This window comes from Pantherophis guttatus, chromosome 2 (genome assembly GCF_059756535.1).
Source record: "Pantherophis guttatus breed Tessera chromosome 2, ASM5975653v1, whole genome shotgun sequence".
NCBI lineage: Eukaryota > Metazoa > Chordata > Lepidosauria > Squamata > Colubridae > Pantherophis > Pantherophis guttatus.
Window position 1 is genome coordinate 59,922,756 of NC_142064.1, and position 21,567 is coordinate 59,944,322.

Consider the following 21,567-nt stretch of genomic DNA (forward strand, 5'->3'; position numbering starts at 1 on the left):
CCAAGTTTTATTAGCAATTATAACAAGTGAAGGCTATCTAAAGGAATGCAACTGTAAATAGTGCTAACTAAGCAAATGCTATCGGGTTACTTTCCCCTCCCTAACTGGCATCACTAGTTTGTCTCAGTTTTTTACTCTAGTCAAAGATAGGAAGCCCAAGATTTTAAAAAGGACCCAAGAATCATCTATCCAAGCAATTGTGATCTAAGACTGTTAAAAACATCATCTTATCCTCCCACTTCCATTCGTACCGCTGATTATTGAAGTGTAGCAAAACAATGGCACATACAAAAAAAGTGTGTTTGACATGTCTAGCGAATTCTTTGACACTTAAAAATCAATATTGCCTGGCAGTAACCATTCACCAGCCCAGACACCAAATTCTATTCCTTGCATGTGCTAAGATATGACCTTTATAAGTTTGCATTTTCCTTTATTAATATGTATTTTTTAAAATTTTAATGTTATATTGAAATATTTTTAAATATAACTTTTCTCTATCTTTACAGTATTTTCCATTTCAGTTCTTTGGGGTTTGCTCTCTTTCAGCCTTTAAAGTCTTCTTGTTCTTCCTTGTGGTTGAATTTCAAGAATTAGGAATTCAGTGACTGATAAAGGCAATGGGAAGATGTATCCATAGATTCAAATTTTCCTTTCCCTCCAGGAGAGATCAGGACAATCAATACCTCTTTACTTATTACACCAGCTTTCAGTATACCTAGGACAACTTTGGTTGAGTAATCCTCATTCTTCCCTTTTTCCCCACAGGAATATAACCTTCTATTTTATTCTCCCTTCCCAAGAGAGGTGGTATCTGTGCAAAAGTGTAACTCATACAGTGTGTAGGTTTTTTATGAATCCTGCATGTTATAAAGTTCTTGTTCTCTGCTGTAACAAGAAGCCTTAAACTTTTTTCCCCATCCTTTGCTATGGCAAGATGTTTTTGCATCTTTTTCTTTTTCTTTACCTGACAATAATAGCTGACTACTCGGCAGACTCCACAAAAATGATCCATACTTTTCTGTGAGTTCACTGCCGTGAGTTCTTAACTCTCACTGAAGTGAATGTACCAAATTCCCCACGGATTACTAATTGCCTTGGAGTTCTGTATGACTGTTAATTTTAACTATTAAATGTCAAGTGTTTATTTATTTCCCTTGAATGCTATTGACTTCAAAAATATTTAATCTATTGCATTAGTTATTAAGTATAATTTTATTTTGTGTCTCCCAGAATGTATTAGCTTGTTGAAGATCTTGACAGAATTGGTAATGAAGGTAGCCCCAATTTGCAACACTAGTATTAACAGAAATAATACTAAACTAATACTAACTAGGGAATACTAGCTAATAATAAACACTACCTTCTGCTGGTTTTTCAGGTTTTTGTCATACTGATCTTTTTCATGCTGAAAAGCCTTGGTTGCCTGAGCTAGTTCAGCTTTTATCCTGAAATGATACATTCATGAAAATAAGAATTGAGAGTTATTTAAAAAAGCAAGTAAGCAAACACAGACAAATAAATGTACAGAATAGATATATAGAAATAGCCATATACATCCGGTTGCATACTAAATAGGAGTGAGCATAGGTTCACTCAGGTCCGTCAAACCGGCGGGAAATCTCATTGGCCGACCCGTCTGATAGCTTCCTATAAAAGGGCAAGCAGTTAAACGAGCTGGCTGCTGGGTTGAACTGATCTACTAATAAAGAGCTATTGTTATTGTAAAGAGCTGTGTCCCGCCTCTTCCATCGCCCTATCTAACACATCCATTCATACACATACCGTAATTGAAAGAAGTACCATGAACCTGTATTATATTGCTATAGTTTTATGTTGATTAAACTCACATACATGTCTCATATTTTAATGTTATTTTGTTTGGGGGAAAAAATTCTTTCCCAGCAAAAACACCAGAATATAGCCTGTAGATAGCTAAGAAGGGAATTGATCAGGGATGTTGTTTTAACTTATTTTTTTCACTGGTCTAATTAAAATAGAAAATAACTTCAAAATATGATCTCAACTGGGAAATATATCCTGGAGAAGATGATGACGAACTGCTTCTATACTGTTGTCAGGAAAAAAAATCATGGATCTGTCCTTATAGGATACCAGAAGTTGAGAATGATTTAAAGGCAATTTTACCTTGGCCAGTGTTGCCTATTTCCAATTGGATTTGGGGGGGGGAGGGGGGAGGGAAATCAAGAAGGTTACCAAGCCCATACAATTGAAGGCCTGTTCCTTGTTACTCTATTTTTGCCACGCACATAAAAAGGGAAGGGCATTTGACTGTGCAGCTAACAGAAGAACAAAATAACATAGTTGGAAGGGACCTTGGAGGTCTTCTAGTCCAATCCTTTGCTCAGGCAGGAGACCCTATACCAGGGGTGAAATTTACATTTTTTCCCTACGGTTCTGTGAGCATGGCTTGGTGGGTGTGGCAGGGGATGGATATTGCAAAATCTCCATTCTCACCTCACTCTGGGGCCAGCCAGAGGTGGTATTTGTTGGTTCTCTGAACTACTCAAAATTTCCACTACCGGTTCTCCAGAACCTGTTAGAACCTGCTGGATTTCACCCCTGCCCTATACCATTTCAGACAAATGGCTATCCAATCTGTTCTTAAAAGCTGAGATACTTCTTTTGAATTTTGACACTGCCTCCACCCCCATGAGTTCAGTTCACCTTTATTTTTTTATTGTAAATAAATAATGATATTGTATATATGGGGCTTGAGTCCAAGGAAGCCTCTTCCTCTCATGGAGAATTTTCCTCTGTTCAACTTGTGCAACTGATGGTTTCTCTCTCTCTCTCTCTCTCTCTTTTTTTTTCTGTATGAGTTTAATCCTCCATAAAAAAATTATGGCGATAACAATCATCACGGTGAAGACCAGGCTTTTCCGGCAGGCCTGGGGCTGTTGATCTCGCTGTTGCGATCTTGTGAGATCCGGCCATGAATGGTGTGAATGGGTTTTAATGTTTTAATTTTTAAATGGTTTTATAATGGTTTTTTTTTTTAACTGCATTGTAAGCCACCCTGAGTCTCCGGAGAAAGGAGGCATATAAATTGAACTAATAAATAAATAAAATCAATAAATCACTATGTTATGCTTCGTATTTTATTCTGACTCTGACTAAAAATCATAGTTAAAATGAAGATGAAACAATTATATTCGCAGGCAGTTTGTAGTATATTCTGAAACAATAACATCTATGCTTATGATTTTTTTGCAGGGTAAACCTAAGTTTCTGATTTTTTAGAAAAGGAAATGATTTTACTGTGAGTAAACTGTAGAATAAAAAAATACTTACACGTTAAGTTTTTGAAATTCAGAATCCAATAATCCGAAAGCCTTTGTAATCATTTTTATTGCTTGGTTACATATAGAATGAAAATCCTGAAGCTCTTCTATCTAGATGGGAAGTATTAATTAACAGTGTTTCAACTTCCATCAAAGACAAAATGTTGGTAATAATTACCGTAATTAATATATCCATGCCTGATAGTATCTTTAAAAATTTGTCAAACTTTTTTCCTAGCATTTTTTACTATTTGGCCTGGACGGCAGTGAAGATATGATGATGATAATTGTTACAATTCAATCTGGAACTAAAGTTCTGAAGATGAGTGTTTCATCATCTTGTGCTGTGATTAACTCCAGACATGATAATTTAGCAATTGTACTGAGACAGTGAGTGCATCTTACTTTTGTATCTGATTCTCAAACAGTATGATACAGCTTGGAGTAGGAGTTGAGGAAATACTTGACATTTATTCAGTTAATAAAATTAATAATAGTCGTAATGAAATGTAATTACTCTATTCTATTACAACATAATGCCTGCTATTTAGCAGCCATTTCTCAACATTCAGTGCTAATTAATTCATTTGCCAAGAAGTATATCATGACGACAAATATTTAATTGCTAGTTTAATAGCTAACTACAGAGTAATTAATCTGTTAAGTAAAGATGATACTGAGGTAATCTGGGAAATCTTTATAAGCAAATGATTTAAAGAACATTTAAACGGTTCCCTCCTGCAAACATTTTATTCTGAAATGACTTGCAATATTTTCAGGCAGCTTCCGTGGGAGACCATATATGTAGGTCAAATGCTAGATAAGCAGAAAGAAATACATAAAACAGACCTTGCACAAGCAGTTCAAGTGCAGCTGCATTCAAAAGAATTCACAATATTTAACAATTACAATACAATATTTAACATTAACCTTCACAATGACCATTATCTCTGGTTCACCTAGCAGGGGTGAAATGCTCCCGGTTCGGACTGGGTCGCCCGATCCGGTAGTGGTGGCGGTGGGTGGTTTGGAGAACTGGTAGCAAAAATCCCTGCGACCCCCACCATGCCCAGCTGAGCCACACGATCATGAGAGGCTTTTTTTTTTAAACTTTTAAAAGCATTTTTTCTACAACCTTTGGCCGAAAAAATGCTTTTAAAAGTAAAAAAAAAAAAAAGCCTCTGATGATGGCATGGCTCAGCTGGGATCGTCAGAGGCTTTTCAAAGCATTTTTTTCTGCAATCTCTTCGGCCAAAGAGGTGGTTAAAAAATGCTTTGAAAAGCCTCTGACGATCCCAGCTGAGTTGCCTGATCGGCAGAGGCTTTTCAAAGCATTTTTTTGCAACCTCTTCAGCCGAAGAGGTTGTAGAAAAAATGCTTTGAAAAGTTAAAAAAAAAAAAAAGTTGACCATGCCCACCCCGTCACATTACCACCTCACCACCAGCAAGCCACGCCCACAGGCAACCTAGGCAACATTCATCCCACCCAACCAGTGTTTGGACCTCTTTTATAGGATGTACACAAGAAAAATCAGCACAGTCTAATGAAAGTTCCTTTATACAATCCTTGGATTTTTTTAGCTGTTTGAAAAAATCTGCATATTCCTTTTCATCTAAACCAATGACTAATTATTTAGAGTAAAGTAATGTTTTTGAATTAAATCAATCTTTAGAGGCCATATGAACTGTAGTGATATGGGCAGGGCAGAGCAGAGGAAAGTTATAGAAAGAAAAAAAGAGTGGTGCAGGAGCTACCATTTCTAATGATGGGTTTCTTGTAAATTTAAATATTGCTCTGTCAGCAAAGGTAGTGAATGTAATACACTATTCACTGTGTTTAAACGTAATGTACGAATTTAGATGTCCAAGGAGATCTTGGAGAGATAACCTGTATTTTTCAGCCTAGGAAGGTTTCAAAAACCCCTCGCCCTCAACAAAATGAGCAAATTTTTTGCTGCTTGCCTTGATTAAGAGTTATGGAAAATATAAGGGTTACAGCTGGAAGTGTCTCTTTTCCTAGAGAAAGACGCAAAAAATGCTTTCAGGCAGAAAATTAATTCCTTTCCTCCACCTTGAGGGCAGATTTAAGATTGCCATATGTCAGAGGTGTCCAAATGTGGCAATTTAAGACTTGTGGACTTCAACTCCCAAATTCCTCAGCTAGCATTGGCGACTCCTGACATATGTCTATGCTGCTTCTTCTCTCTTCTCTTCCTTTTTATCTTATCAGGAATATGTTGGAATAATAACTTGCCTTTCCCCTAATGATTCCTGTTAGAATTGTTACTAACCTCAATTGTTACTAACCTCAACTACTAGCACTTGTAACCACGACAAGTGCCCATCTTTCCCAAGTTGTAAAAGCAGTCAGGAAAAAAAAAAATAAAGTGGGAAAAGACAAGTTTGGGTATGGATCATATGACTCATGACTGAGGCAGAGACTGCAGTGAAAGGATAAAATATTCATGCAGACTGCCCCCTTTCCCTTTTATTATGACACATTTTCCATTCTCTCAATGTTTCATAAAATATTAGGGTGATGCACAGATTAATCAAAAGGGCACTTTGACAGTATTTGTCCTTGCAGATATTTTAAGGTATCCTCCTGTGTAGATGTGTCCAGGAAACTGGAAAACTAACAAACAAGAAATATAACCTTTCCCATTTTTGTCCCAAAAGCAAAAATCAAACCGTTGGAGTGGCAAAAGTACCATAAATGTCCATGGTGTCATTAATTGTCACTTGAGTTAGATTATCTTTCTATACTCCAGAATTGAGTAACCATGGAGAATTGCTGAAGCGGATGTGATGTTTTGTATGTCACAATTGTAGCTCACTGTAAAGCAAATGTTTCCAGGCATGAAATCTTAGCTTTAATCTTGGCCTTGCTACCCAATTCTACAAAAATTCCCACCAAGCAGTGTTAGCAATATCGATCTAGGAGGTGAATCAATAGTCCAAAACTAACATTAGACAAGAACCTATGTTCCTGTGTATGTACCTGTGCAAAGGAGGAGGGGGGGGAAAGTCCTTAGCAAGAAGGAATTTCTTGTAGCAAAAAACCTTGAAAACCAATAAAAGAGAAATTCTGGATAGATGTGTATATTTTGCTGGGTTTATAATATTCAGATACATCGAAGGCATATGCTTGGAGCATAAAATGTAACCTGCCACTTTGTAAGAATTCAACTAACAGATGAACCACCTTGTTTTGGTTATTTTTTTAAAGAAAAATCTGTCAGTAACTATCTTGTTTTAATAAAACGTATGTGCTAGCAAAACTGAAGTAAGTCACTTACTGCAGCTGAAGCTGGTGGCGAAACTGATGCAGGCAGCAAAGAATATTCTGTCAATTCATATTTCACCTTAGGAATTTTGGTGGCTGTGAAACTGTATGTCAAACACAACATATTAAAAGCCAGTTTAAGTTAAACTTACATGAGTCACAGTAGTTATTCAGGAGAGAATGATTTGTTACCCATTTTAATAACCATATATATATATATATATATATATATAGAGGTCTTTAGTTATTCGGGTCTTCTCCCACGTAAAATTGGAAGTGTCTTGGCGACGTTTCGACGAAGTCTCATTCGTCATCTTCAGGCTGGTGTTCTTGGCTTTGCTCCTGGAAGCACGAAGCCGAGAACACCAGCCTGAAGATGACGAATGAGACTTCACGAAACGTCGCCAAGACACTTCCAATTTTACGTGGGAGAAGACCCGAATAACCAAAGACCTACATACAAACACCCGCGAAAACCTGAGAAAACAAATATATATATATATATATATATATATATATATATATATATATATATATATGTAACATATATCTATGTTTTGTGTTGGAGAGTGATTATTTGAAGACGTGTTATCATTGTTTTGAGAAACCAAGTTTGTTTTCTTTTTCACTAAGAGTAAAGAATGTTTTTTTTTTTTACCGTTCAGAGTCTGTGAGTGTCTGTGTGTTTAACCAGCAACATATCTCTTTGCTGTCCGGTCCGTTGCATACTAAGCTGAGGAAAGTAGTTACCCTCAACACAAATGTAACTGTTTGAAGGAATAATTCAATAGAACATGTGCTGTCTGTATATAGATAAAGTCTCCTTTGAATTGCACTCAATGTCTAGTGATTGATGTGTGTAAGTAATTTTCTTGACAACAAATTGAAAGTGCTTAAGCATTGTCTTTTTCTGGAATTTTTTTGGGGGGATTCTCCAATGTAGTCTGCAAATTTCCTGGTAGTTTCCTTTCTAAGTACTAAATAGATACAACTTGCTTAGCTTTTCAGAATAAGCCAGGATTGGCTGGAGGCTGTTATTTAGCTGAAGAAAGGAAAAGAAATTTCAGAATATACATTACATGTAAACATACTAGACTTTCAACTTTACAGTCTTGGGTTAAGTGAGAGGGACTAGGTCCAAAGTCACTAAGCTGACTTCTGTGCCAAAGGTAGACTAAAACATGGTCTCCCTATTCCAATACTTTAACTGTCCCACCACACTGGAACTTTCATTGAGGAATAATAAAACTTTTAATTTTTTCCTAACCCTAGCCCTCAGCTTCTCTTCTTGAATTATGCCCCTAGTCTGAAAAGGACCAAACTTTATCTGTCTCCAGCAGAGGGAGAAGTTAGAGGTATATAACTTAAGGTAGATGATGAAGAATATCTCTTTCTCATAGAAATATGTACCCTGTTTTTGAGTGCATGCACTAAAATAAGCCCCCCCGAAAATAAGCCCTCCCTGAAAATATTTATATGCCTGCGCAGCTGGTTCCCGCCATTTCTTGTGGTTTCCTCCACATGCCCCAAAATAATAAGACCTTCCTGAAAATAAGGCCAAGCACTTTTTTCAGGGTTCAAAAAAATATAAGACAGGGTCTTATTTTTGGGGAAACATGGTATTGGGAATTTCTGTAGTCTGGAAATGAAATATGCATTTTTTTGTAAAATTGCTAGGTGGTAAAGGTAGACCCATTTAACTATAACCTTATACATTAATTGCTAAACTGTCCAATTTTCGATCAGTGCAGATTTGTTAGGATACATATTATGTAAAATCAAGATTTACACCCATCAGGAACAGTTGTTGCATATTGCACTGGTTGTAATTTCCAGATACTTTTATAGCATAATCATAAACGGAGTTTGCTCCAATTTTCAAGAGGCATGAATCTGTTATTTCATGGTTTCACATAAATGAGAACTTTATTTTATGAATCTTGTACAGTGGCTTCTTGTGGGCTACTCCACTTCTGAACTAAGTTTGGGTAAACTTGGCCATTAACTTTGTTTCATATATTTAATTTGTTATAACTTGCATCATGTGAGGTGCCAAATTTGCTAATGCCACATGAGCCTGACTTGTCTGCTACAGGAACACAGTTCTTTGGAACTATATTTTGTAACAATAATCCTTATTAGGTGAATCACTAAACAAATAATCTATGATTCTACCAAAATTACAGTTCTATTATAGCAATGGTTTATTTATAAATTATAGTTAGCTTGTGATTTCTGTCTTGACATTATTGGATGTTTCCGATTTATTTTTATAATGATTGTATAGAGTTTGTGTGATACTTTACTTTATTATCTGTATTATTATTATCTCTTTTATTCATTAAACATGAAACTTAGTCAACTGAACATCATCATCATCATCATCATCATCATCATCATCATTATTATTATTATTATTATTATTATTATTATTATTGTTATTATTGATTTAATCTTCAATTCGATTCACAGTCTGGGATTGGTAAAAACTTAACAGTTCAAATCCTAACCCAGAACCTAAGACCTGTTAAGGTAACATCTGAGTATATACGCAGTTCCGAGTAAGGTAGTTTTTTGCAAAATCAGATTATTATTATTGTTGTTGTTGTTGTTGTTGTTATATTATCTTTTATTCATTCAACATGAAACTCAGTCAACTGAACATTTAAAAATGTATCACAAATATAATTGACTGGCACTGATGATTGATACGAGTTGCTGCCAGCATCCTAGGTATCGACTTATTACTATTATTAACTCTTCTATTCATTAAACATGATACTCTGAACTGAACATTTAAAAATGTATCATAAATACCATTGACTAGTGCTAATGGTTGATATGGGTTGTTGCCAGAGTTCTATGTATCAACCAGGGGTGGGTTCTACTTACCTTTACTACCAGTTCGCAATGGGGCTGCACGCGCAAGTGCGCAGAAGCATTTTGATGACGTCAGGGTCAGTGGACGGAGCCTCCCGCTGATTTTACTACCGGTTCTATAGAACCGGTGCGAACCGGGGGCAACCCACCACTGGTATCAACCAAATATCTTCTTAAAATATACAATGTTCAGTGTAGCACAGTTTTTTGCAGTTCCGCTGGTGTTATTGCAGGAAACTGCAATTTCTTGATGTGTTTTGTAAAATTCTTGGACATAGTACCAAGTGCCCTAATGACAATGGGTATCACTGTTACATGTTTCATCCATAGCCGTGTAGTTTCTATGGCCAGGTCACGATATTTCATGATTTTTTTCCAGTTCTTTTTCTTAGACTCTGGCGTCTCCTGGTACATATCAATATCAATAAACTGTATGCTTCGGCTTTCGATAACTGTGATGATGATGATGATGATGATGATGATTACTATTATTATTATTATTGAATTCAGTGACACTGATTCTTCAGCTCTTCAATGGCTTACTGATCATATGGGTTTCCCTTGTCTTTTACTCTGCATGCCCTGTTTTTATTTCTTCTGTTGCTATTCCAACACACAGAGAATCTTTTGCTTGCTGACTCTACCTAATACTTTAAGATGCAGCTAGGTCGGCTATGTCCATCCTTCTCCATGTATTGCCTTAAATAAACTTTCTTTCCTATTAAATCTGCATCACTGATCCATGTTCAGGTTAGATTTGGCTATCAGGAATGTTCATGCCCGCAAATTTGCTTTCTCTGACCATTTCATTACTATTTTCAGGAATTTCCTCTGATTTTAGGTATGCTGCTATTATCATCATTAATTTTGACAAGTGGGCTGAATAACTACTAAATATCACCAAATAGTTATAGGAATATGTTTAAAGTAAGGATGAGTAAATCATTTGGATTCATTTTGAATTGAAACACCTTATTACAAAACAGCCCAGTACAAGTATGAGACAGCTGTTCTGGACTAAAATCAACTGTGTTTGAACTGGAAATGGTCTGTTTTGAGATCAAAAGAGGATCTTTCGAATTGGAAAGCATTTCGGCCTGAAATGTCTTAGATAACCTTGTTTGAAGCATGGTAGGGAAAAAAATGCAGCACCAGCTCACATATGCTGTATCCACTTAGAAGTAACTAACGCTAGTTCCGTGGCACTTACTAATAGATGAATGTGCAGAGAATTACATCCTAAAGCAGTGAGATGGAAGAAGCCTGCTAAGAATAAACTCAAAATATTTATTGCTAGCAGACTGCAGAGATTTTCTGGATACTGGTTAGTTGATGCTAAAAAATAAAGTAAAATAGCCTTTCCACCCCGCCCCCCTCAGAAATTGTAGGAGGCAAAAACAGGATGTCAGGGAGAAAGACATACCTGCTGCTTATTCCTTGGATTCCCAGTTCTGAAAAAATCTCTTTCATAACTAGAATAAAAACAAACAAACATCAGAAACATGATCTAGAGCCCTGGTGGCGCAGCAGATTAAAGCACTGTTATTAACATCAGCTGCCTGCAATTACTGCAAGTTCAAATCTCACCAGGCTCAAGGTTGACTCAGCCTTCCATCCTTTCAAAGGTAGGTAAAATCAGGACCCAGATTGTGGGGGCAATAAGCTGACTTTGTATAAATATATACAAAAAGTATGAAGGCTATTGCTTATCGCATTGTAAGCCGCCCCGAGTCTCCGGAGAAGGGCGGCATATAAATCAAATAAAAAAAACAAACATAAGAAATTAAGCAGGTCTGTTGGATATTTTAAGATAAAGGTGATGGAAGGTAGATACCATATATATATATACATAAGCTATATTGAATAGCTCAAATATGATTATATTCACTTGGAAGGTGAATCTGTGTTTGAAACAATACATTTGTCCTTTCAATAGGTTATAACTATCATGAAATGGAAAGATAATGTTGAACATTTCCATTGTGCCCAGTATTGTTATTCTTTTGAAGAAGAGGCTGCTTTAGAAGCACAGCTCTCTTTGCATTTGTTTCAAATGTTTCTTTGTGGCCACCCAGAAATGAATAAAGTCAATTCACTGAGATGCTTTGGGAATATTTGCTTTCGAAGGGTGGCATACCAATCTAAAGAAATAAAATAATATTTACACAGCATCTCATTTTTTCGGTAATTCCATGCCATATGGTACTGCAGAATTAAGCAAAATGGGAACCAGTCAAACATTTCTGTGGATTTGTTTAGGAGAAGAAAATAATAATAATAAATCTCTTGTTTTAGATAAATGTACATGTATATGAAGATTGATAGCCAGTGGGAGCATCTGGGGTAGACAAGGGGAAAAATAACCAAAATGCGCATCACAATATCATGATGCAACCTTCTGTCCCATTTAATAAGTCATGGCTCACACATGTTGATAAGGAACAGAGTTGATGTATTCACTTCATGAATGCAGGTTTTGTCATTGTGACTGAAATTTCAGCTGCTATGGATGCTTTTCTGCTTTTGAATATGAAAACTTTCTCTAGGCCATTTTTTTTTAAAAAAAATAAAGCTAGCGGCTTTATTCTTTTCCTTCTTTTCTTCTCTATGTTTAAATCTCTGGGTTGCAAAGAAACAATAGACAAGATCAGGTAATGGTGGTACTTAAACAAAGGATCCTGGAAATAAAATTTCAGCCAGAATATAGTAAACTCTCATTTAGGCTACAATTGGACAATAGCAATGCACCTTTTCATGTGGCATTGCACTCAGACTAACTTAAAGTTAAAGGTTTCCCTTTTCCAGTTGGGTGGTGCTCATCTGTTTCTTAGCCAAGGGAGCCAGAGTTGTCCAAAGACACTTCTGTGGTCATGTGGCCAGCATGATTATATGCCGAGGCACATGTGGTGGACATGCCCTGAAGCGAAAAGATATTGGAGTAAGATTCGGGGATGGTTACAAAAAATAATTGGAGAAGATATTGAATTGACACCGGAAACATTTCTCCTGGGAATAGTAAAGAGGTCCTATGGAAAGAAAAAGAATCACCTAATAATACATATAATCACAGCTGCTAGACTGGCCTACGCACAATATTGGAAAGAGAAAGCTCTGCCACCAGAAGAACTTATAATTAGGAAAATACTGGAGTGCACAGAGATGAGTAAATTAACCCATGGAATAAATGATGATGAGAATTCAGATTATTATACCGTGTGGGGAAGGTAGTATGAATGGATGAATGATAAAATGAAAGAAAGAGAAAAAGGTGTGTTAAATAAAAGGAAAAAGTAGCTTAAGTGACACCAGGTATATATCTTGTATATATGTATAAACACTGCACATCCAATGTTAATAGAAATGTTATTTTATGTACGTGTATAAACTCAATAAAATATTTAAAAAAATATATTAAAGGTTTCCCTTTTCCAGTTGGGTGGTGCTCATCTGTTTCTTAGCCGAGGGAGCCAGCGTTGTCCAAAGACACTTCTGTGGTCATGTGGCCAGCATGATTATATGCCGAGGCACATGGAGGGCTGTTATCTTCCCACCAAAGTGGTACTTATTTGTCTACGTGCATTTGCATCCTTTCAAACTGTTAGGTAGGCAGGACCTGGGGCAAGAACGGAAATTCACCCTATCACATGGTGCTTGGGATTTGAACTAGGTTGTCAGCTTTCCAGCTGACGAGCTCAGTGTGTTTAACTGCAGAGCCACTGCACCCCCTTAGATTAAATGTTGATGAGCGTTTATATTGCTATGACAGAACATATACCATCGGCAGTGTCGGAGGTCTTCTGTTATATTGTAATTTCAATTAAGACATATGCGCTTAATACCTCTTCTAACTCTATTTCCAGGATGGATGGACTGAATTTTATCTGCAATTTTTAGTAGCAGATAAGGAGCTCAATGAGGACCTCATTGCAAAGTTTGTTTTTGTAGCTTGTAAAATTTGTACATTGCTGATAGCAAAAGAATGCAAGCATGACTGTATATTTTTTGTCTTCTATGCTTTTATATATTATATTCTGTAGCTTTACTCTGCTAGTTTATTTAGTATGTTTTATTTAGTCTGGGTCGTGACCTGTAATAAAGGATTTGAGAAACATTAGCCATTTTGTTCTTTTCGAAAGCATGAGAAGAAGACAAGCTATTCATCTCTGCCTTTTTATAAGATACTTTCTCCTGTTCTCTTTTTTATAAAGTCTGTCATATACTGTCCCAAAGGTACTTTTTCAAAAGGCAACTAGATTTTCTTTGTTTCTGTTTGAAGACATTTCTCTTCTCATCCAAGACGCTATTGTTGCTACTTATTTTATACAGTCTTGATTTTTGCTTTATTTCCATTTTTACCATATTTTTATTAAAGGAAAGTACCATGATTTTGTTGGGTTATAAATGGAAAGAAAGAACAAAAAACCCATCAGTATTATAAGCTGCTATATTACATGTCTTCCCTTTTTTTTTGCTCTCTGGTTGTAAGTAATTTTGCAGGCAGTGGGACTTAGAGAGAATAGATATGTTTTCAGCCTTCACTCTGTTTTTTAGCTATTTCAGAGTAGACATGAGTGAAAAAGAGGAGGAAGAAATAGGGCAGGTAATTAAAGCTTACAAAGAGATTCAGACTTTATTTCCTTCAGAGGAGGACTGCAAGAAGGGGGAAGTTACTTAACTCTTTGTTTTACTTGTTGTGTCAATCACTATAGCAATTGTTCTTAACAATATATTATGAACATGAGTATATGATAAATGTTCTGATTAACGGCTGGATCATTCTTCTTGGAAGAAAAATGTGAAGGAGAGAAAAATGCTGTGAAATCTATCTAGGGAGTGAATCTATTTTTATTTATTTTATTTATATCTTAAATTTAGGTGCCGCCCATCTCACTATCCAAAGTGACTCTGAGAATTTCCACTTTGGACATAATAATCACAGACGTCATCATTAATCAAGTATTGAAAATACTGGAATACCAAAGCAGAAGTAATAGAAAGACTACAGGCTGGTAACTGTGTTATATAGAACACAAGTGAGCCAGATAACAGGGCAAAATTGTTTCATGACCACAGAACTACAAATATGGGACTTTAAAAAAATAATCAAAATTAAAATACTTGACAACACTTCACTTTCTTAGGAAAGGGGAAAAGAAGGTTCAGATATAGTTAGAGAAAAGAAGCTCATTTAAAATTTTAAACCAGATTATGATTGTATATAACCAATCACAAGCAGGTGCTGCTAGGAAATGATGCTCATCAGGCAAGTTGTTTAATGCAGTTCTACAAATGGAACTCACAAACCAGATATAATAGAGAATGGCGAGAATTCCTTCCTAACCTCTAAAGAAAACCTCAGAATATGGACAAAAAGCGTATATTTTAACATTAAACAACTTATCTATAATTAGGACAGATTCTTAGATCTGAAGAGGTTGAACTAAAAGTATTCTGTATCTTATGCATTATTTTATTCACTACCCTATAGGAGTGAAGTGTCTTCTTTTAAAAAGTACATTTTGAGTAAGACTTGCATTTATGCATCAAGGAAGAGCTCAAATGAGTGTAACTTGTTTGCATATTTATATATAACGATAACATCACAGTGCACAATTTTTCCTAATTTAGCATGAAATATCTTCCAATATTCTTAGTACAATAAAATGGGTAACTGTTTGAGCTTCTATTTTATAAAATCCCATTGACTAAAATGATCAAAGACTATATAATAGATTTTAAAACTCATCTCTATTTATTATTAATCATTTCTATAGTGCTTTTCCTGGTCAAAGTGTGTTTCTAAAATTACTGTATTCATTACACTTTAGGAAAAATCTTTTAGGACCCTTTTCTGTAATAATTTATTATTATTCATTTACAGAGAAGCAAAGAGTTGCCTAATGAATAATAATTTGTGTCCCTCTATCACTCTGATACTAAAGATATTAGAGACAATGCTTTTAGTTAGTACATGAACAAATTACCATGTAATAAATGTCTATGAAGCTAAAGCTGAAGAAGCTTCTTGGATGAGAAGCGAAACGTCTTCAAACAAAAACCAGAAAGTCCAGTTATCTCTTGAAAAAGCACCTTTGGGAGTATCATTAAAGATAGACATATTTGGATGATACTAAAACATAAATTAAAATTCTTGTCTCATGGAAAATTTACTTCTACAATTCTTATTTAAGGATGGCAGTAATATATACATTTAAAAATATGAGCAGAAAATGGGGTTAATTTCTTAGATCAGTTTATAAATAATTGTACAGATAAAATATCTGATAGATTTTAAAAAGAATGTGATAATGGCAGCCTTGGAAACATTTATTGTTTTGAGTATCTTAGATGACAATTTTAAAGGCTAAATCAATAATTTGTGTTTAATAATAACTGAAGTAAAATACAAAGATAAATGCAGATAATTTACAGAAATCTGGAAGTATTACAGAAGTATAATTTGAGCTCTAAATCAGGGGTCTCCATACTTGGCATCTGCTGGCTGAGGAATTCTGGGAGTTGAAGTCTTAAAGTTGCCAAGTTTGGAGACCCCTATTCTAAACAATAGTAAATGCAATTAATTAGTATCGTTTAAATAAACTTACAAAGTTGTCTCTCTGAAGGATTTATCAGTTTCATTCCCATGAGGTCATTGAATTCTTTCCCATTAATTCCACCGAAAATATAGAGCTACCAATGGAAATATGTAAGAATTCTAATTAAATAGTTCATTTAAAATGCATTAAAAAGCAACGAACAGAAACCACATGTAGGGAAATATTTATATCATAGCTTTTCCTTTTTAAAAAGATTTTGGATACTCCTTTCCTAATATACATTTCTTAGAGGTTATATACAGTGGTGGGTTTCAAATTTTTTTACTACCGGTTCTGTGGGCGTGGCATGGCTTGGTGGGCATGGCTTGGTGGGCGTAGCAGGGGAAGGATACTGTAATCCATTCCCTCCCCAATCCAGGGGAAGGATACTCCAAAATCCCCATTTCGTCCCGACCAGCTGAGATTTGGGAGGCAGAGAATAGATGGAGGTGGGGTCAGTCAGAATTTTTACTACTGGTTCTCCGAACTACTCAAAATTTTCACTACCAGTTCTCCAGAACTGGTCAGAACCTGCTGAAACCCACCTCTGGTTATATATCTATGGAACAAACTGTGCAGTTTCCACTTTTTAAACTCAGAAATAGAAAGGAGGGAGGGAGGATCCACGGCCTAAAATGAAAGTGGGCAGGCCAATTTTGCAGTCATTGGTCAAATATTTTCCTTTGGGTGTTCCATTCAAGATAGCCCCCTAATAGACATTCAGACATTGGTGGAGATTACAGCACTGGTGGGATTCAGCCAGTTCGCACCACTTCCGGAGAACTGGTTGTTAACTTTCTGAGCAGTTTGGCAAACTGGTTGTTGGAAGAAATTATTAGGGCAGAGAACTGGTTGTTAAATTACTTGAATCCCACCACTGGATCACAGCCTCACTGCAGAATTCTAAGAGCAGATAATGTTCCTTTTTTTTTTTTTTTTTTTTTTGCTCCAAAGCAAAGTTTGTCCTATATATTTTCATTTCACCAAATTTTAGTGAACATGATGTGGCTTTATTTAAAACTTCCTTTCTTATGCTAAGACATAAGAAAATTGAGAAGTTCACCCAGAGAGCCTCTGTGAAAAGTATTTTAATTTTAATTGCTAAACTGACTTCATGCTAGAAAATCTGAGCAGACCAGGTCTGTACTGGTTTATATATTTTAAAATTTCCAAACTGTCCTTCAGTTTGGCTTACAAACGTTCAAAATCCAATCTCAAAACATAGATCTAAAAATACAGTTGTACAAACAGTCACAATTTTTCTAATTAGTAAACATTAAACAGCAAGAATAAAAATCAATTAAAAGTGTTTATTACACAGATGAAAACTGCCAAATCATTAAGATATTTAGAAAACTAAGTCTTTATTAGGGGATCTCACTGGGGGAGGATCTTCTGGAGTGGACAAAGGTCACTCTTGAGCAATTATGGAAGGACATGGGAGATGTTCTTTGGGTTCATGTTGAAAATGCTCTAATCACCCCTACCATTTTTATAAGCTTAGTATATTTATTGTGACTTATTGGCTTAGGAGCCCTAGTGGTGCAGTGGTTAGAATGCAGGATTGCAGGCTAACTCTTCCTACAGCCTGGAGTTCGATCCTAATGGGTCTTAAGGTTGATTTAACCTTCCATCCTTCCGAAGTTGGTAAAATGAGGCCCCAGATTGGTGGGGGCAATATGCTGACATTTTAAATCACCCAGAAAGTGCTGTAATACACGATGGAGCGGTATATAAGTTAAAGTGGTATTGCTATTATGCTTCCTACTCTTTAAAAATAAGGACACACAATAGCTTTCCCAGCCCATTTTTTCCTAAAAGCCATGTTGTTTAAGAATGCTAAAAGTCTTAAATTCAACAATGTATGGGAAGCACAAATCAAAGTAGACTATGGGAGATTCTGGAGTGGGACAAGTTCAAACAGACCAAGGATGGCAGCTTCTCACTATAAAATTATTTTCACTTACTTGATTTTGGAAAATAAATGCAACGTGATTCCATCTGCAAGCTGGAGGGATTCCTATGTAAAGTGGCTTCTTCCACTTCATCCGAGCTATATAACATATCATAAATATTTTAAATACTAATAGTAGTAATGCAACTTCATTTTCAAGACTGAAAAAAAGATTTTGCAGCAGATTACATAGTTACGGTCAATATTCTAAATGTGAAAAATGACTGAATATGCAAGGCTTTTTATATAATAGCAAGATATATTACAGAATGAACTCTAATTTCAAAAGCTCTGAAACAGCTATATAAAAAAGCACTAATCTAATTATTCCAGTGACTAGCAAGAACAAAGGCAAATAAAAAAACACACCCTTTTAAAGAGATTTTTTTCTATGTTTTATAGAAGCTTGTTAATTCAAAATTACTAAAAGCAATCCACTGTCTCAAATCAAAGATCTACTCTGACAATATTGGAGTCCGAGAGATTAAGGTGAAACAAGGAGCAAAAGAAAAAGGCTTGCAAATGACCCCAGTTCTCTCACAGTAGATCAGTACAATGAATCGGAAATCAATGCATACTATCTTTCAGTTGTCATTTCTTTCAAAATGCTAAATATAAGCTTATGAACAGGAATCACTAAGCAGCCTCTAATTATGACTGTGTGGTCTACTTAAAATTGTCTTCCTGATGTATTTAATCCAAACCTAATTGAGCTTGAAGATGAGTTGCCAGCTGTGTAGGTATCACAGTGTAGGGCAGGGATGTCTAACCTTGGCAACTTTTAAGACTTGTGGACTTCAATTCCCAGAATTCCCTAGTCAGCCATATTTGGACATCCCTGGTGTAGGGTTATTCCATGGATTCATGATTCCGATTGCCTGTACATGAACTGTTTTCCCTTTTATTTTGTGAACCTCCTCTATATCAAGAATATCCAAAATTCACACTAAGTTGGAGCCAGACCTTCTCTACTGACATTTTGCTTTCATTTTAAGTTCTTATTGTGTTGCTTTCATTGTTTCCTTTTTAAAGAAAATGTTATTAAAAATTTTGAGAAGAACAGTAAAAGGTCGCACAAACTAGTAAAAAAAGATCAGAAATGCAAGAAAGCAAAAAGAAAAAATATATAACCCTCTTTTTCCTCCACAATAGAATGACTTCCAACCCCTTTCATGATAAGTATAAACAATTCCATCATCTCTTCACCTCCTCTTCACTAACAGATATATAATTCTTCATCCCACAACCCATCACTTAAGAATATAAATCAAATAAGTAATGTCCTCCTTAGTCTAGTTATCGGCAAATAGAGCTCTAGAATTTTAACATTAGTTAACATATATATAACTCAACAATGCACATTTCAACTCCTACCTCTGAAAAAATTCCCATTTAAAAGGCATAAAATGGTCCCAACCAAATTTTAACTTGACCAAAAGACCATTTCTCCTTTACAAAGGCAATCTCCAACACATAATATTTCCCCCACTCCAATATATATATATTTTAAAACATCCCACCGCACTCCAAATAGCAACTCATTCTATTAAAATATCCATTCCATACCTCCACTTTAATCTATAAACACATCAACATTTTACAAATTTAAAGTAATCCCAGCCTCCTAATATAAACAAGAGACTGACATTTATTATAAGAAAGAGAAATACTTTCTCCTTTAAAAAGACAAGTTCCCCAAACTTCCTTACTCCAAAGAATAATAAGCAATTAAATGTAAAGCCAATTTAAATACTATAAAGTTAAGATTGCATAAAGTAACTATAGGTGAATAGACTTTTACACCGTGTTAAACGTAAACAAATGTACACACATGGCATTTTTTTCCAATTAAGGCTTCAATAAATCCAAACAGACGCCCAAAATTACAGCATATCACATTTTATCCCTGATCAAACAAACAGATTTTGCAGTCCTTTCTTCTCCGATACAGAACAATCTTTCTCTGTAATCCCTTGAAATGATTGTTGATCCTTGTTACAAATTTCTTTAGCACTTTAAGCAAAGTGTTCTTTTATGAATATATCAACAAGAAATACTATTTCTTCTCTGTGATTTTTATTTTTATTTCATTTTTAATTTGTAAAACCACACCCAGTTATATCTGGTGACAAATTCACATTTTTTGCTGCATATCTTGCTTTTTTACATCCTCTGGGGAACAGAGTCTTCTCAAAAAGACACCACACAGCTGACATTAATTGAATCAAATTTGTGACACAGGCCCTGATACAGTTCCTCAAAGATATCCCTGAATGCCATTTTAAGTTCCTTGTCTTATTTTGTCTACAATATAAAAAACTATGTATCTTTCTCACAACATACCTTTATTTCTATAAAAATAGATTCAGAGTCTTAATATTTAAACTCCAAAAGGAGTTTGGAGTTTTCTGAGCTTCTAACACTTTTTGTAGCCAATAACTTGTCTTGCTTTCTGCTGTTTAACTAAAATTCTTAACTTAAACTAAAATATAATATGGATTATACATATAAATGTTCATATTGTTATACTGAGGATTGGAGGCACTCCTATAATATTTCCAGCCTTGTCACTTTGTAACTTCTTTGCGTCAGTGAATAAAAGAGCCTTGATAGTACAGTGGTCTACGCACCCTGTTATTAACACAGCTGCCTGCAATTTACTGCTGGTTCGAATCTCTCCAAGGCTCAAGGTTGACTCAGCCTTCCATCCTTTCTCAGGTAGGTGAAATGAGGACCCAGTTTGTGGGGGCAATAAGCTGACTTTGTATAAATATACAAAAGTATGAAGGCTATTGCTTAACGCATTGTAAGCCGTCCTGAGTCTCCGGAGAAGGGTGGCATATAAATCAAATTAAAAAAAAAAATAGGCTATTTCCAAAAACAGCAAGGGAAGTGCATGAACTTTAAAAGGCTCAGTTTGTGACTTGAGGAATTAAGGCAAATACTCTGATCCCAAGATCACTGCCTTGCTGTTTCTTCATGAGGAAAAGGAACAGCCGTAAGGGGAAACAGTTTGGGTAATCTTGCGTCGCTCTCGTATATCCAGAGAGGATAGTAGGGGCTGATCTACTCATCTAGTCCCTTGTTAATGCTGAAACATCAGCTCCACTTTTCTGTAGAATTATCTCCAATATACTGTCTTCCCCAGAAATGCCCACTTACAATTGTTTCCTCATAAATCAGTGGAACGACTTGCCTCCAGAAATTGTGGATGCTCCAACACTGGAGATTTTATAAGAAGAGATTGGACAATCATTTGTCTTAATTGGGATAGAGTTTCCTGTATGAACACAGGATTGGACTAGAAGACCTCCAAGGTTCCTTCCAACTCTGTTATTCCATTATTCTATAATTATAAATTAGCTGACCAGCTGGGTGAAAATGCTTCCCATCACACTATAACTCCTGAAAGTTTATTACGTATTTTAAATTTTGCAGTAATTTTCATAATTTACAAACAGTTTATTTAAAGCTGGAAAGTTATTCTCCAGTACATTTTCAAAGTGATAGGCAATATTCCAAGCTACAAATTGGACAAAGGCAATA

At 35.5% G+C, this 21,567-nt stretch overlaps 1 protein-coding gene across 2 annotated transcripts in view; it reads right to left on the reverse strand.

The window, feature by feature from the left end:
• Positions 1-21,567, reverse strand: part of LOC117661356 (kelch domain-containing protein 1-like) — a 66,662-nt gene that overhangs the window by 10,737 nt on the left and 34,358 nt on the right. For both annotated transcript variants that reach the window (XM_087886054.1, XM_034410056.3), the window contains exons 12-17: positions 18,035-18,120; positions 16,077-16,161; positions 10,895-10,943; positions 6,605-6,695; positions 3,316-3,416; positions 1,364-1,448 (exon numbers count right to left, since the gene is read on the reverse strand). In XM_087886054.1, the coding sequence (XP_087742180.1) occupies positions 1,364-1,448; positions 3,316-3,416; positions 6,605-6,695; positions 10,895-10,943; positions 16,077-16,161; positions 18,035-18,120 (497 nt within the window). The remainder of the gene's footprint in view (positions 1-1,363; positions 1,449-3,315; positions 3,417-6,604; positions 6,696-10,894; positions 10,944-16,076; positions 16,162-18,034; positions 18,121-21,567) is intronic.